This window comes from Aquila chrysaetos, chromosome 16 (genome assembly GCF_900496995.4).
Source record: "Aquila chrysaetos chrysaetos chromosome 16, bAquChr1.4, whole genome shotgun sequence".
NCBI classification, from domain to species: Eukaryota; Metazoa; Chordata; class Aves; order Accipitriformes; family Accipitridae; genus Aquila; species Aquila chrysaetos.
This window is the reverse complement of record NC_044019.1, coordinates 19,393,280-19,409,173: the sequence shown is the minus strand read 5'-3', so window position 1 is coordinate 19,409,173 and position 15,894 is coordinate 19,393,280. Positions and strand designations below refer to the sequence as shown.

The 15,894-nt window shown below is 36.4% G+C and overlaps 1 protein-coding gene across 2 annotated transcripts in view; it reads right to left on the bottom strand.

The window, feature by feature from the left end:
* Positions 1 to 2,022: 2,022 nt before the first annotated feature.
* PARVA (parvin alpha) overlaps positions 2,023 to 15,894 on the bottom strand; it is a 69,764-nt gene continuing 55,892 nt past the window's right edge. For both annotated transcript variants that reach the window (XM_030039359.1, XM_030039360.2), the window contains exons 8-13: positions 15,317 to 15,336; positions 13,871 to 13,932; positions 13,130 to 13,198; positions 11,398 to 11,499; positions 10,533 to 10,605; positions 2,023 to 7,101 (exon numbers count right to left, since the gene is read on the bottom strand). In XM_030039359.1, the coding sequence (XP_029895219.1) occupies positions 7,025 to 7,101; positions 10,533 to 10,605; positions 11,398 to 11,499; positions 13,130 to 13,198; positions 13,871 to 13,932; positions 15,317 to 15,336 (403 nt within the window). In that variant the 3' untranslated portion in view covers positions 2,023 to 7,024. The remainder of the gene's footprint in view (positions 7,102 to 10,532; positions 10,606 to 11,397; positions 11,500 to 13,129; positions 13,199 to 13,870; positions 13,933 to 15,316; positions 15,337 to 15,894) is intronic.

Below are 15,894 nucleotides of genomic sequence, written 5' to 3'. Positions count from 1 at the left end.
AAACATCCAGGAGAGGGAGGAATAGTTAAAGCATGTTTTCAGGCTTATTCCCAATAAAATTAAACTGAGCCAAGTAGGAAACAGTCTGTGCAGTCTGCCACAACATGGAGATGTCAGAAGGGAAGCAGAAGATGCTCTTCCTGTTTTCCCTCCCCAGCCCATATGAGGAGCACAGCCCCAGGCAGATTTTCTGCTCTTCGCACAGAATATAGGCACCAAGGTTGCAATCCTGGAAAATCTGTCTGAGCACCACCTCCCCGTGAAGCCATCTAAATTTCACCTTTGATTTTCAGTTGAAAAATCCCTAGCATTTTATGCCTGCACATGCTCAAAGCTGACCCAGTCTCAATGGGACTGAGTAATTCTAGTTTTAATGTGGCTGGGATCCAAAAATGAGATGTAGCACTCAATCCAGTACTTGTGATCAGAGAAGGCCCAAGAAACCTCAACCGGCTTTACAGACAAAATGCAATTGTGTCTGCCGTCTTCCTAAAACACAGCTTGTAGATGTGGTCCTCACCTTCCCATGTGAGTTCACCTAATAGCTAGAGAACAGGTAGGAAGCAGGGGCTGAAACTATTATTTGCTTTGCCTGAGGAAATGCAAATCTAACTCAGGCTGCAGGCTGTGTGGGGTAGGAATACCTTCTCTTGGGGCTGTTTTGACAACAGAGTCCTGGAAGAGAGGAGTGAGTGACTAAAGCTCAGCAGGAACTTTGCATTGAAACAGGTGATGTTAGTCCTAGTTCCTCTTCAGAATGTGTTTTGGTATTTTAGCACCCTTTGATTGACTAAAATACAGAAGCAGGCCTTACAGGAGGCCCAGAAGACAGGTTCTTCCCCCAAATCCTCTTCCACCTTTTCAACAACCTAACCACCAGTTATGCTCCCTCTTCTGCTCTCTTTCTCTCTCAGTCAGTTAATGTGGAATTACTTTATACATAGAGTTGTAACTTCAGCTTATTAGTCAACAGTGCCTCTCCAACAACACTAAAAAAAGCCTATCACCTTAAATTCATACTGCAGGTTATGGCACTCTTCTAAGAAGGAGGAGGAGAAATAACTCCCACAGGTGCAGAAGGGCATTAAACCCAGATCTTTTACTTTCTGGTTGAATAGTGATGAAGAAATTGAGGTAGCCAGACTGTGACCTTTTTGTTGTACTGCAATGTTTGAAGAAGAGCAAGTCTACATGCTCTTCAGGACAAAATCCATAAAATTCAGGACAAAAGCTGTAAGTGCATATGGTGGGGCTTAAGACCGTGGATTCTAAGCAGACAGAGATACCTCTTTCCAGCCCCGAGTAATAGGCTGGGATTGAAGAATAGCATTAAAACTCACCCTGTCCTTAGTGTTCCCTGTTGATTAGGCAGCTCTGCTCGGTGGTTTCAGCTTTACAAACAGCCCTAAAGATCAAACACCTGCTTCTGGATTCATTCCAGTAATTCAGTGGCTAAAATTTCGATCTGTAGCACTTTAGATGCCTATATTTTTGACTGGTTCCAAGTTCTGCACTGAAGCTCCTGCATTAAAGGGTCACAACAAAAACAAGTTTATAAAAAATTAGATCTCAAAATCTTCCTAAATGCAGTTATTTTCTGAAATGGACAGTTTAATTTCGATCATTTTAACATTTCACTAACATTTTGTTAAATTTCAAATTAACAAAATTACTCTGCAAATTGCATTATACCCAGCTGCAATGTCACCACTAAAATGTTCAGCACAGTAATATTAAAGCAAAGGTATACTTTCCTATTTTGAGTCAATTACAGCATTTTCCTGACCTGCTGCTGTTAATCATTTCAAGCATATGTTTACGTGGCTGTTTTTGCCAACCCACTTTCAGCTGTCACCAGCCCCCACAGAAAATAATAATAAAAACCTAGTACACCCACAAAGACGTAACTGAAAATGGGTTAGATGCACAGAGAGGTCTGGAGGCTCTGAGAACATAAACCACACAGCCTTCCTAATTTTTTGTCATACCTCTCATACTATGACCCAACAACAATATACAGTGTTGATTTTCAGGTGCAAATTTTATTGTGGATCATAACAAAGGTTTCAGAAAAAGCACAGGAAAAAAATCAGCAATAGAGTGTCTGTTACTTACAGAGTACATAAAATACATTCTGTGGAAGCTACCAACTCTGCAGTTGAAGGGAATGCAGCTTAATTTAAACTAACCACTATTTTCAGATACACGTTAAGAAGAAAATTTTGCAAATGTTCTTTTTTCTCAATTAGTTTGATATTGAAATTGAGAACCAAATATTTCAACGACCCTAACATTGCTGCAGAGTGTGTAGTATTAAACTGTATGACAGAAAAGAAAATCTCATTATTGCAAAAAGAAATAGTCACACAGAAAATATTGTGAAAATACATAAAATTAGCCCTAGTAATGTTAAATGACTCAAAACCTCTTTGGACAATCTGTGGATGCTGAGGTATGCATAATTTTGGAATTTTGGTGCTGTTATCTCCATTTTTCATGTAATACATGAAAACAAAATATCTTATTAAACTAATTATCATTTTCTACAAAGGATTTCTTCAGCCTTTAATTGTACTTTAACTGTAAAGAGAAAACCCACACTAATTCTTATAGTAAAATGACAAAAGTCTATTAGGTAACAGTGTAGAAAATCTTGCAAGAGGTCTTCAAGGCACTGCTGTCTCTTTGGGTGCTTGGCACACACACAGCCCATTCATGAAGGCTGTTTTGATAGGAAGACAAGAATAACAAAAACTAGACCTAAAGCTAGTATCTAGTGTATTAATTATCATACATGTCCTTCTCTAATGAACTAAAACTCATTACCTTTAAAAGTCATTTTGCTTTACAACACTGTGGCTTGCAGTAAGGTGTCTGCTAAATTAATCTGAAACATGAATTTAAAAACACACTTTAAGAAAATAAGTAAGAACAAAAGTCAACCAAGTAGCATTTATCTCAATCAATATAGTCTGCCTGAATGTAACCATTCCCAAGTACTGTAACCCTCTGTAACACAGAAAGGACCAAACGCTCTGTTGATTTAATGCCACCAGTTTACATGGAGATACGCCAATCAGCAACTTGGTCCACAGTCAATCGAAGTAGATTAGGACCTTATCCAGCACTTGCTGGTCCACTTGAATTCCTGAACTATGGAGCTGCAAGGGCTGCTGCCCCCCTGTAACAGGAAGATACCTATTGACTAAGAAATGCAAAGAACTAGATATTCTGCAGTCAGCTCATTTAATAAGAAACTTGGTGCATCTGTACTCCACTGGAAATATAGAGCAATCCAATTCTGGACTTTATGCGTGTGTCTCAAGTAAAATTATGCAAAGATTCCTTCCATACCTTTTTTCCAGGGCCTGTTTTTATGGCAACTAAATGCCAGTCAGCTGGGAAAGAAATCTGAAAGGAGCTGACCTTACGATATTAGGATCTTAGTTAATTATTTTGACAACAGCTTTTTGACATACTGTTAAGAATCTGTAGTTCCTTTTTGAAAAAAATAAGTTTTGTGTGGTTGACAGAGCATGCCAGGATCCATCAATAGGGAAAGGATGCCCATCTCCAACCACAAAATAAATCTGGATACCACATTGCTGGATGCAATGGGAGGATTAGAATTCAGAGAAGCACAGAAAACTCTGTTCTTTTGGCAGTTTCGTAGTGCCCCAGCAGCGGAAATGTTTACTGTTTGTTTGTTACTCAAGGCAGGCTGGTAATCTGCCAGTTTTCGGTGGACTCAGCTACCTGTGGGCCTTCATGTGACAAAGCACAACAGACAAGCACATTGGTCTGGTGGATGAGATCCAAATACTACCATGAGATTTTAAGGCAGTGGCTTGGATTCATACTACCTGGCTTTAGAAACCTAGCCAAAGTGCTGAGATAGCAGCCTTGAGATCAGAGGCTCCCTCTGGGACCAGTAGAGAAACTGGCCTCTCCAGGTGACCGTTCATATCTTAATGAGCTAAATCCACTGATTTGGATCTATTTAATCATTTAAAGTAATTATAAATAAAACCAGGATTGACCTAAAACTTAAACAACTTCTATCTTAATATAAACAGGAAAATTATGCATTCAGCTGTGCATCAGTATACACCGCTGTGTATCAAGAATAAAAGCATTGTAGATGTCAGCAGAATTTGGCCCAGCTAACTTAACATATCACTTCCCTGAAGGAACGTGCTGGCCCACACTGATTGCTGAATAGCAAACTCTCTACAGTAGTATTCTATATTTCTATAATATTCTGTATCAAAGCAATAAATATTAGATATAATCTGTATATTAGATTTCATATTTATCTGATAGCTATTTAAATCTACACTGTCAAAAATATAAGCAGTGACCCACTCCTACATGGCAGCATATACTATTTGTGTGAATGTGTTAAAACTATCACATGGGTCTATATTTATATAGGACACTCTTGTTTACATAGCAGATTTTAATTTACATAAATTCTTACCACAGGATAGGTTATTGTGTAAAGGTTGGATATTGTTTAAATGTTTCTATGGTTCTGCATAACTGCATTTCAGCATGAGGATTTCATCATCCTGTCTCAGTTTTATGTTTTTTAAGGATGGAAAATGGAGTCTGACAGACTTCAAAATCTCCAATAATGTTATACCAATATAGCACAGGAATACTTATTTTCAAGTCCAGGCAAAAACCAGTTTCACTGTTCCTAACCTTTTTCTTTTACTATATAAATCTCTTTAAAGAAAGTGTGCTCCTGAAAACAAGGGTAATCAAAATGTTTTGGCATTGTTGAGATGTAAAAGAGTGTTTCAGCCGAGTATGACCTGCAGAAAAACCATCATACATTTTTTAATTAACTATTACAATTACTAAAATCTAGCTGTGCAAATGAAAAACTTACATGTTAAACATTAAAATAAGCTGAAATTGCTGCTTGTATATACATTAGAAGTTCTGTCTCAGTTTGCTCAAAAAATGCTTGGTTAATTTCTATCGTTTAGCTTCTCAGATATTAAAGACAATGAAAATATATTCATTTTCACCAAGGTCAAAATGTCCAGTTATTTCCCTCTATAAAAGGCAAATAATGGTTATTTTTTGTACCTCTAATTTCAGAAACTTGGTTAAAAATATAGAGGCAACAAAATATTTTAACAAAGATATTTAGAATGCTTATAACAATCAGATAACAATTTCTGAGTTCAGAGAACATCCAGGTATTGTCCTTTGAATTAATTAATGACTTTCCTTTGCAAAAGTTGGTATTTACTTCTCAGAAGAATAATTTCTGTAGCCCCCCAGCAGAAGTCTGTATCATCTCGTTATTAAACATCAGTTAGTGTTCATCAAAGACAGAACATAATTGCTTGTCTTCCCTTTATGCTAACGTTGCACTGGAAAGCTATACATTAAAAAAAAAAAAAAAGCCCTGGAAAATTGAAAAATATGTAATGCTTTATAATAAGTAGCATACAGCTGTTATTGACTGTTCTTGCCAGCACTGCATTTCTTCAGATGAACAGACTCAAGAGCTGACAAATTGCTTTCCCTTTTACCTATACTAGTTCTGCCATAATTGGATGACTATTAACAAGTCTCCTTCCTGCACTAAGCAGTCCAAAGATTTCTAAATAGTCCAGTAATTTCTGCCTGAGGATTTTTTCCTTTACTGTGTAACCCAGGATCCCAAGAATCTGTGGTTGCTTTGGAACACTTTGTTTAGAAAGGTATCTAACACTAACATCAAGGCTTCTAGCAAATTATTAATTTACTCTTCAACTTATGCTAGTGCAGTTTTTGATGATTCAGGCAGTCTCTTTCAGCTTCTTTATGGAAACGTAACTGGTGCCTGATACCAGTCTAAGGGAAGAATCAACTCCCATTTCTCTTTTGTGTGTTTGTTAAAGCTAAAACCAAACAGCTAACAGCTTATACTTGGTGATGATTAGATAAAAAGTGTTCTTTATAGCCATGTAAAATAACCAAAGAACCTTACACTGTAACTGAGTCTTTGCAGATGGGAGTATTTTTGACCAAAAAGCAGTGCTTTTGTATCTGAAATGCTACAGGAATGTTTCTAGAAAATGAATCTTATTTTTTTGTGTTGGACATTATGTAGCAAAATACATTCACCATAAAATCAACCAAAGGGACAAATTCTAAATCTTATTTAGCAATAAATCTAAACTTGCAAGCTAGTAATCCTGTGTTTAAACTACTAAAAGAAAAACAAGCCATTCTTTTACTTTCTAATACTATGTAATAATACAAATATTATAGGGAAACTGTATTATACAGGTGTGTTTTCCTGAAATGTGTACTTTGCAGAAAAGATCTCTTCCTTGAACAAAACCAAGTGACAAGCTGCACAGTGTGCTTATACGGAATGCTTAATAACATATATTTAAAGCAGAGTATCACATTATAATAAGTCTGAAGGAAAGAGTAGCCACTTCAGTTTGTACCCATAAAATTCAAGCCTAATAGCACTGGAAATATAGATTAATCAGGTTAAGTGCTTGAGAAAGTCTCTTCTTTTTAGCTGTGTGCGAACAAGAGTATTTAACTGTTTCTCCCCGTGCACATTTCTCATAATTAGAATGCAACCGTCTTATCATGGATAGAAAATATTCTTCCCCTCCCCAGATTAGAAAAGATATATGTAAAAAACATTAAAATAGATACTCAGTGCAGAATCTTCCTATGATGGGCTTCAAAGGCTGATTTGAATTAAAGTTACTAAATCTTTTTTTCATTGTTGCTTCACCTACTGTGTGAAGACAATTACTATTAACACATTAATTCTTCCAGAATAGACCCAAATACCTTCCTCCAAACCTTATTTCTTCATAAGTTATATTACTTTTAAATCTACTATGAAAATAGTAGTGCAAGAATAATCAGTTAAAAATTCTTCAGATAAATGGTTTAGTTCCTTTTAGGATAAAGATGCAGAGGAATACCGATGAAAAATATGCTAGTTATGATGCTTTCTTGTTAACACTCCTTTACAACCCAAATCAATTCTTCACTCCACATTCCTGTATTTGGTAAACAAATTGTACAGTACTCTCAGTGTAGACTTCAAGTCACAATTTACAATATCTAGAAAAAAGAAAAGGGAAAAAACAATTAGTAACTTCATTAGCTCAAAACATTTTTCAGAAAAAGTGTCTACTCTCTACTCCTTTTCCTTGCTCAAATCCATATACATGAACATTACAATCACAAGGATAGTAAGAAAGAGTAGAAATATAAATAAAGCAGTTTTTAAACTGGCAACCCAAAAAATCAGTATTTCAACCACTTTAGTTAGGGATACAAATGGCTAATGGTGCTGATGTAGAAATGCAACCAAGGTTTAGATGCCCATGAGACAAATTGTGCCTAGGATTATGTAAATTTATATGACTGAATCTTCAGTCAGTTGTGGCTGAAAAGTAATGATTTTGAAAAAATCGTCAGGCGGGAACCAATGGACCTCTTCTCTTACGTAACAATTGCAGGACTTGGCCCATTTTGTGCTGCAACATCCTTTATTAGGCCTAATTTCAGCAAGATAGCTAGAGGCAAGTTTAAATTTTCTAAAGGATCTAAAGAAGCTAGATATACAAGTGCCCCTTGAAGACACTTCTGAAAATGCACTGGGTTAGCTGATGTACATGGCTGAATCAGTCCTTAGAAACTCAGTGTCTAAAGTAAAGGATTTGTATGAAACAAAAAGCTAATGAATACCTTCTGTTTTGAAGAGAAGTTCTTGAGAAAGTCAATATTATTTCACAAGAAATCTATAAAACAAACTGACAAGTACTACTGCAGCAGTCTATGCTAGTGCTTCAAGGAATATTCAATCTCAAATAGTGACTTAGAATTGCCCTCAGAAAGAATAGCATAGAATTAGAATTGTCCTATCTCTTTCTGTTGACTGTATAGTAACTCAATCTCCTAACTTCGATTCTTGCAATTGGCCATGAAGGTGTAAAGCAGATGGTGTGCCTACTCCCATTATCTTCAAAACCTCCAAGTAAGGCTTGTAAATTGTGTATGTAATCATCAGATAGTTTTGCCATTATATTTATCTATACTGATGTTTATCATAGATTGTGAAGGGGTTATACTTTGAAGAATGAATCCAATCAAACCAAGGCCTGGTGTCCCAATGTATGCAAACTTTGAAGGGCTAAAGAGATTAGCTACATGGCAAACTGACATCCACGGTCCAAGGGTGGAAACACTCAAACCTAGATTTTATGCTGAGCTTATGCATCGTCATGAAACCATGGCCACATAGTTTTGTGGCTGTTAATAAATAAGATCAAAAATGGTTGGTATAAAATGAAGAGAAAATGCCAAAAGCTACAGCAAGGGCACATTGCTCCCAGAATATCATATTATATTCTGCAATGATGTTTGCGTGTAACTCGGGAAGTTTCCTCCTTCAGGCCAGCAGCAAGCTGCACAACACCTTCCTTTCCTAATACAGACTTCAAATGAATAAAGAGATAACTTTGACAGGTCTTTGCAAAGTTACCAGAAGACTCCACCACCACAACAGAATTCCACAGAAAGGTCCAAACTAAAAAGAAGCACACTCCCAGAGAAAAAGGAGTTATTTCCATTGCTATATGTGTTTGACCAACATGTATAACATTTTACCAGTCGCAATTTTCGAAAAGAGAAACTCGCGTTTGGCTTTGATGTACACATCTCAAGAAGTAATCTGAAAAAGCTCAAACTGCAAATGAATTCATTATAGACTCACTAGATTAATGTTCCGGCCATTTTTAAAGTAAAAGGTCACGGAAAGCTTTTTAATACCTTTTCAATTATATTGCAAATAACCCAAATAAACTGTTGACCTCATAAAAATCATTGGTTTTCATATTCATTTACTTAACTGCATTCTTTTTTCCACTAAATATGTTTTTCATATTCTAAAGCACTTTTCAGCATATTTTTTCCTCAAGAACCTCAAAGAAACAGTGTAGGAATTTAAAGAGTATTTAGTATACACATTTAGGATAAGATCCTTTTCAATACTCTTTTGCTCACTGGAAATTTTAAGTACGGGCATTGTGCCCAATGTAACAACACATAAAACAGATGTGTTTTTCCATTCACATTGGGCAGGAAGTTTCATATTAAGCATTTCAATAATTGCCCAAGAAATGTCTTATATATGCTGAAATATCCTTATGGCTTGATTTATACTGGAAAAATTAGCTGTCCCCTAGAGCAATAAATACCTGAAAAATTAAATGCCATAAGAATTTTAAATCTCCATGGGGAGTAAGGGATCACAGATACTCTCTGTTTTACTTGGATCCCTAGATTTCACTGTTTCCCCCTTTTCTCTGACTCTTTCAAGCATAAAAGTTTGTGATAAAGTCACCACTAGTTTTGTTAAGGATGATTGTGGATAAGAGTTCAATCAATCAAAAGAAGTGAAAAAATAGGCTAGGTAGGTCCAGATTAAATGCGTAGGCGGCGTAGGCTCAATCCTGAGATATATTTTTTTGTGTGTCTGCATATGTCTGCCGCTGTTATGATCTGGAAGTTGGGAAGGATGGAAAATAAGCAGAATGGAGTAGAACTTGACTCAGTGATGTGTGCCTGAATCTCCAGAGAGCCCTTACTATTAGAAGCAAAACTCAGCATTAACTTATATCAACTCCTCAGGGAATGACAATTTGATATTGCAGCAGGAAAAGACTGCGCGCACCATAGAATGTGAATCTGCAATGGGTCTTGAAAAAACATATATATTGATTATTATGGTAGGTAACCAGCAGAAGCCCAGCTACCGCCCCTGTTGGGAAGAGTGGAGCAGAAGCTGCACGTCCAGCTCCTGCATGGTAAGAAGTGGTAACTTCTCATGGGAGGAACTACAAGAGCATTCTGTATCATGGTGAATCAAGGGCTCTATATCCAGCCCACTAAGCTGGATTTAAACCCTGTATTTATATGAGCAAAAGGAGTGGAATCCTGGTCCTGCTAAAGTCAGCAGCAAAACCTTCATCTTCCCTGAAGACACATTTTACTTTCAGTCTCCGGCTCTAGATCTAATTTAAATACGCATGATTAGGTCCTGCATTCAAAGGTGGTCATGTGAACATTTGAAATTCTTCTTCCACAACATCTACCTCTTTTGTGAAAATCTTGTAAATTACACTGGAATACTTGAGGTTTAGTATGAAGATGGGGGAAAATGGAGCAATTGGAGCAATTCATATCTGACAGTGACACCATTCGCAATTGTATTCTTTTTCTTTCAGTGAATATCTGAGTATTACTGCATATGTTTGGTCACACAAATCTTGCCCTGGCCATTCGAGAATGGAAGCCTTGCAACATTTGCAGGAGTGTATCTATCAGCCATTTAAAATACAGAGTTACCTGAGCACTTCAAAATGTATCTTGCCTTTCGCTCTTGGATTAATGTTTTAACCTTCATTTAGCTATACCATAATCCCATGAGATAAGACCTGGATCCAATGCAAATTTTTAAGGAGATACAAAAAAAGTAGAATAGATACCTTCTGGTCTTGGCTTTGGTTTTTCCAATCCACCATCTTGCATCAGCTCAAATGCAAAGGATACATTGAGGACCTAGTAATATAATAAAGGTAGTCATTATTGTGAACTATATACAGTATAGTATAAACGGCCAAAAAAAGATGTATTTAAAGTTGCAGACCCAGATGCTCAGAAAGAAAAAATAGCTGGGGCTCCGTGTATCAATCTAGTCCATGGAATCCAGACAATCCATTGTTTTATTTGTTCTGGGTGGTGATGGTAGTTTCAGAAATATAAAAGTAATTGAAAAATAACTTGTGAACTAATATTACCCACAGAAAAATTACTTACAAGTAAGAATAGCCCACCTCCCGCAAGTTTAAAAACTGGAACATGATGGCCCATGAAGTGCTCTTGTCTTTAATAGACAGCTGAATTGCCTGGATAGCAACAGATACCGAGGTAATGGTTGGTCTTAAATGATACATCATAAGTATATGCCTTTATGCTTCCAAAAAACTTGAAACATTTCAAATGTTAAATTCTTGGATTTTAGACACCAAAACCCAGTTCTGTCATCAATTCATGTGTATAATTCTTTATACACTTAATGAATAGTAAGTCTGGTTCAATGACAGCATCACACAATGGCTGCCAAAATCAGTTAATACTTGCTAACCACCCCATCGTTAATACAATTTTCCTTTTTATTCCAGATAAGCATTAACACTGAGATCTTAAAATGCTTGGAAATGGTTACCAGTACAGTCCTCTCTTGATTTCAGCTACTTACATCAAACTTATGTGGAAAAGTTTGTGTCATCTTTGTACTATTAGACACATTTATGTTTATTTGTTTTTAACAGAAAAATGAAATCTAATTACCTTTTGTTCAAAACTATCAGGAGTCAAGAAAAAGCTGTGTAGAGGAACAAAATAGCCTTCTAGGAGACCCATTAGCAGGACTAAGTACACACCATCTGCAAACTGTAAAAAAGACATTTCTCAGTACATTTTTCTGAAGAATAACTCATTGCTTTGCTTAATGAACAAGATATATATATATTGTCTAATGCGGAACTGTCAACAAACTGCTAATATAAATATTTTAAATTGCAACTAAAAGATCTCATCTCACTTCTTTGTTTCCTTCTATTTAGTAATTACATTCTGTTATGTCTCCTCCAAAACTGACCTAATGCTAAAATATACATGCAGAATAAAGTTCCTGGAAAGAGAGGTGGTCAGTGGCTTTAATCTATGCCTTTTGTTTCTATTCTACTAGAATCAGAAGAGCCACCTTTCAAGCTCTCATTACCTGAGCAGAGAAAAGCAGAATGAAGGTGCAATCTTGTGACTACACTGAAATTCAGTGTATCGGAGGAAATAAAGGAACAAAGAATCATCTTCATCCACATTCTGCAAGTCTGCGTCAATCTAATTTTAAGTATGTATTTACATATGTAATTACAGATGGAAGATATCTAATTGATATACGTTCATTTCTATCTAAAAAAAATAGCAACATCCATAGGATTTTGTTAAAGGCCTCTCATTCTTACCTCTGTGGCATCAGGTCTATCAGTGCAGAGATATCCTCACAATCAAAGTGAGTTATCTAAAGCAACCCATCACCTTCCTGAGGTAGATAATTTTCTTTCAACTGATAGAAATACAGTCTCTCATCTCAGGGAACACTGTTTCGGATAAATGCTTAAGGGGTTTCTAGGTACATTTGAATAATACATTTTTTCCAAAAGTAAACAATGCAATAAGCTGGCATAGGGAACACCTTTCTGAAAGCCCTTACACATTATTTCCATCTAAATCTTAATTTTACCTTTGAAAAATCTCTATCAGATTGATAGCTATTTAAATAAACCAGAGATTCTTAATAACATGAATGAAGAATAAAATAAAGCCTGTCCTAAAGACACCTGGGTTTCTTTGATAGTGCAGATACCATCCTTCCTGCCTGACCTTGTAATTTTCTTATGATAACTGCTGCAATTGTTCACATGGAGAGGTATTAATACAGCAGGATTAAGCTTTTCTTTTAGCTTCTTTTCAGCCAATTTAGCAGCTGAGAACAAGAAGACCATGTACCACATTATTTCTGTGGTGCAATCAAGCCTCCAGCCCAACTGTACAGCTGCCTATACACTTGAGTAGATTTACTTTCAAGAATGTATCGCACTGAATAGAGTCATTGTAATCCCATGGGATTGCATGCTTGTGTAGAGGTAGGCAGGAAACAACTGTTCAGCTTGACATTGGATCAAATCAAGCGGACAGAGTTCTTTCCTGACCAAAACAAGCACAGGTTCTGCTTACAGCACTTGGCAGCGCCCAGGAGGTAGCATCTGTTAATTGATTTTGTTGCTAACAGAAGTACAAAACTGTTTTAGAGAAATTTAGCTGCCCTCATGATTTCTTTGCTTAATTGGTGAGGGTCTTCTTCACACAAACATATTTAGAATTGAAGGGTTTCCTGCTGAAATAACATCTTAGAGGTCAATCAATAACAATTCAATGAAATTTCTGGATAAAGTTGGGGGCATAGTGCATAACATAGTGCAACTATCCCTCCCCTTTAAGAAAGGTTGTAAAATCCTACCTGGGTCTCCAGTTCAGTGACCTCCAAATTCAATTTATTCAGATGCTTGTTCACAAAGGTGATGAGAGTCTGAAATATGAAAACAATGGAGTGAAGGCCTATTCAGGAGGGCAGCAGTTCAACACATGCAATATGAACTCCACTCAGAAGAGAATCTGCATGAGCGAAGAGACTGCAACACAATTTTTAAGTTTTAAAACTGAAATGTGACATTTAAAAATTTTTTTTTTCTAGGAATGAAGAACGGAAATAAAATGAATGAGATGTATAGAAATAAAAATACACTGTTAAAACATAATAATTCTTAGAAAAAAACTTGTAGCAGACTATAGGGAAGTGGGTAACTGGACTCCACTCAAATCTGACAGCAGCCAAAATACTCTAGGTCAGAACCCTGGCAGTTGTAAACTGGATACCTCTTTGGCATCAGTACACTCGATCTACCAGTTGGGTTTTACTCAACATACACTTTTTGAGAACTTCTTTTTGATGGAAATTTTGATAACTGCATGTTTTCCTGTGTTCCAAAGTTAAATTCATGCTGCTAAATATCAATAAAGAGTAACATTATAATCATGAATTTGTGTATTTGTTTAAGCATAAAGCTTAATTGTATTTAACATATGCAAACTATGCCAATTGTATATTATATACATACACACTCACTACATATGTACAAACAGATACACACAAGCATGCACATGCACACATTATGTATTTTAAAAATAAAAACCTTCCAACCTTTTTGACTACATTGAGCTTGTCTGGGGCATGGTCAAATAAAGTGTCAAATGCATCTCTTTCTGAAAAACATTCAGAGAGGTTAATATACCGAGTAGCAGTTGTCCAAACACAGGATAAACACTTATTGAGGCACATACTCATTTGAGACAGCACAGTCAGCAAAAGGTTTCAATACAGCCTCTTTGCATTCCAAGTACCATGTATTTTGGATACTGCTCTCTTGCTATAAACTGCTAGTAACTTATTCTCTATTATTTAAAAAAAGCATAATTTTCAAATAGGATTTGGATTACCTAATAACCCCGTTTCTCAAAAATGAACAAAGAATGGTATCTTTATGCATAAAACCTTAAACAGCCAGATAAAGGGAGCTAAGTAACCAAACCATTTTGTGCCGAAGAACATGAGTTTACATCTAGAGTCACTTCATCTACAGAGGAAGATTTTCCCCATGGGCCACTGACTGCATTGTGCTATATTATTAACCATCTTGAGCAAGCTTATGATTACACAGCTGCGATACAATCCTTTGTACAGATGTTTTGGGGCCATTCTGATATGCAATTTAGGACATTATCAGCAGGACAGCCAACCTAGGGTAGCATGACTGGAGTGCTACTGTAGCCACCTTCTGAAGAAAGCAGAAAAAAAAAAAAAATATAAAAAGGCACCAGAGTCTTTTCTGAGCAATTTCCATTTCAACGATCACCTGAATGATAGCGGATGACTCCACAAAAAGCTACATTCATATTCCTCAATAAAAAAATGCTAGAGTAGGTCCAAAGGCATTTGCAGAAGGCAGACTTCATACAAAGTAAGACTGCTCAGGGATATCATTGGGAAAAGAGGTCACGCATGTAGCCTTTTAAATCAGCTGTAAGGCAGCCATTGAAATAATACAAGAAGCAAATGCTAAATTCTTGGTGGGACTCCACCTAAGCTCCTCAGGTGAGTGTTTTCTGTCAGCCAGGCATTTGGCCAGTCTCAATACTAGCAGTAAGACATACTAGGGACAGGAACTTTCATGGTGTTTAGGCCCGCTGAATAATGACTCAAAGTCATTAAAGTGTAAGCAGGTATTGTATGCAAGAATGCCAACAAGTTCACCAGCTAGTTTATGATAAGACATCATTTCATATTATGCTGGGAACTTATGACCATTAATACTATTACGGTAATGTTCTGGAGGTTAAACCACAAAGCACCTGCAAATTAACACATGCTGAAAAGCAATGAAATGTGTTTTAAAGATGGTCAGACTGATTTTAATGCTTTTTTCTTTTTGTTAATTGCCACAATAGCCTGTGGTGCATATATTTATATATTTTCCAGGGCAACTTGAAATCTCTACTTCCTTGCAGTTTGATCAATGTGACCACCCATTTCAGAACTAATGTATACTTTGGCTGCCCCAAGAAAAAGATAATGATCAAATGAACTTACCATGCCTTCCTGATAATGCCCTATGAAAAAAAAACAAAAACAAAACCAAAAAAGAACAAAACAAAATTATATATAATTGCAGATATTGTTCTGTGAAAGAAAACAGCATATGTGGGCAGATCTTCAGCTTGGTGAAAACTGGAGTAGATCCACGGAATTAAGAAAACCTTCATCAACTTACTCCAACTGAGAATCTGGATTAGTCTGGAGTCCATCAGTATAATATCTCTTGGCTTCACTAAAGTCTCATGGGAGGCCAGATCTCAGATTTCCTACTATTGAACCAAATCAACACACCTTGCCTGAGTGAAGAAAGCTTTTTCACGTTGATTTTGTGAAAACTTTTCCCTTTGCTTTAAAGATGCATTTACCACACCAACTACAATGCAATTCTGGCCAAAACAATGCTTGGACTGGGTTCTTAAGGACTGCAGCATTTTGCTCCAGTTGATCCCTCATATAACTATTACACATAGACAAATCCATAAAGATTAAATAATAAATCAATAGTCTGGTTTCTCTCCATTCTGTTAGAAACTAGGATTTAGCAACTACCATTGCTTTCTGTTGGTCTGGAA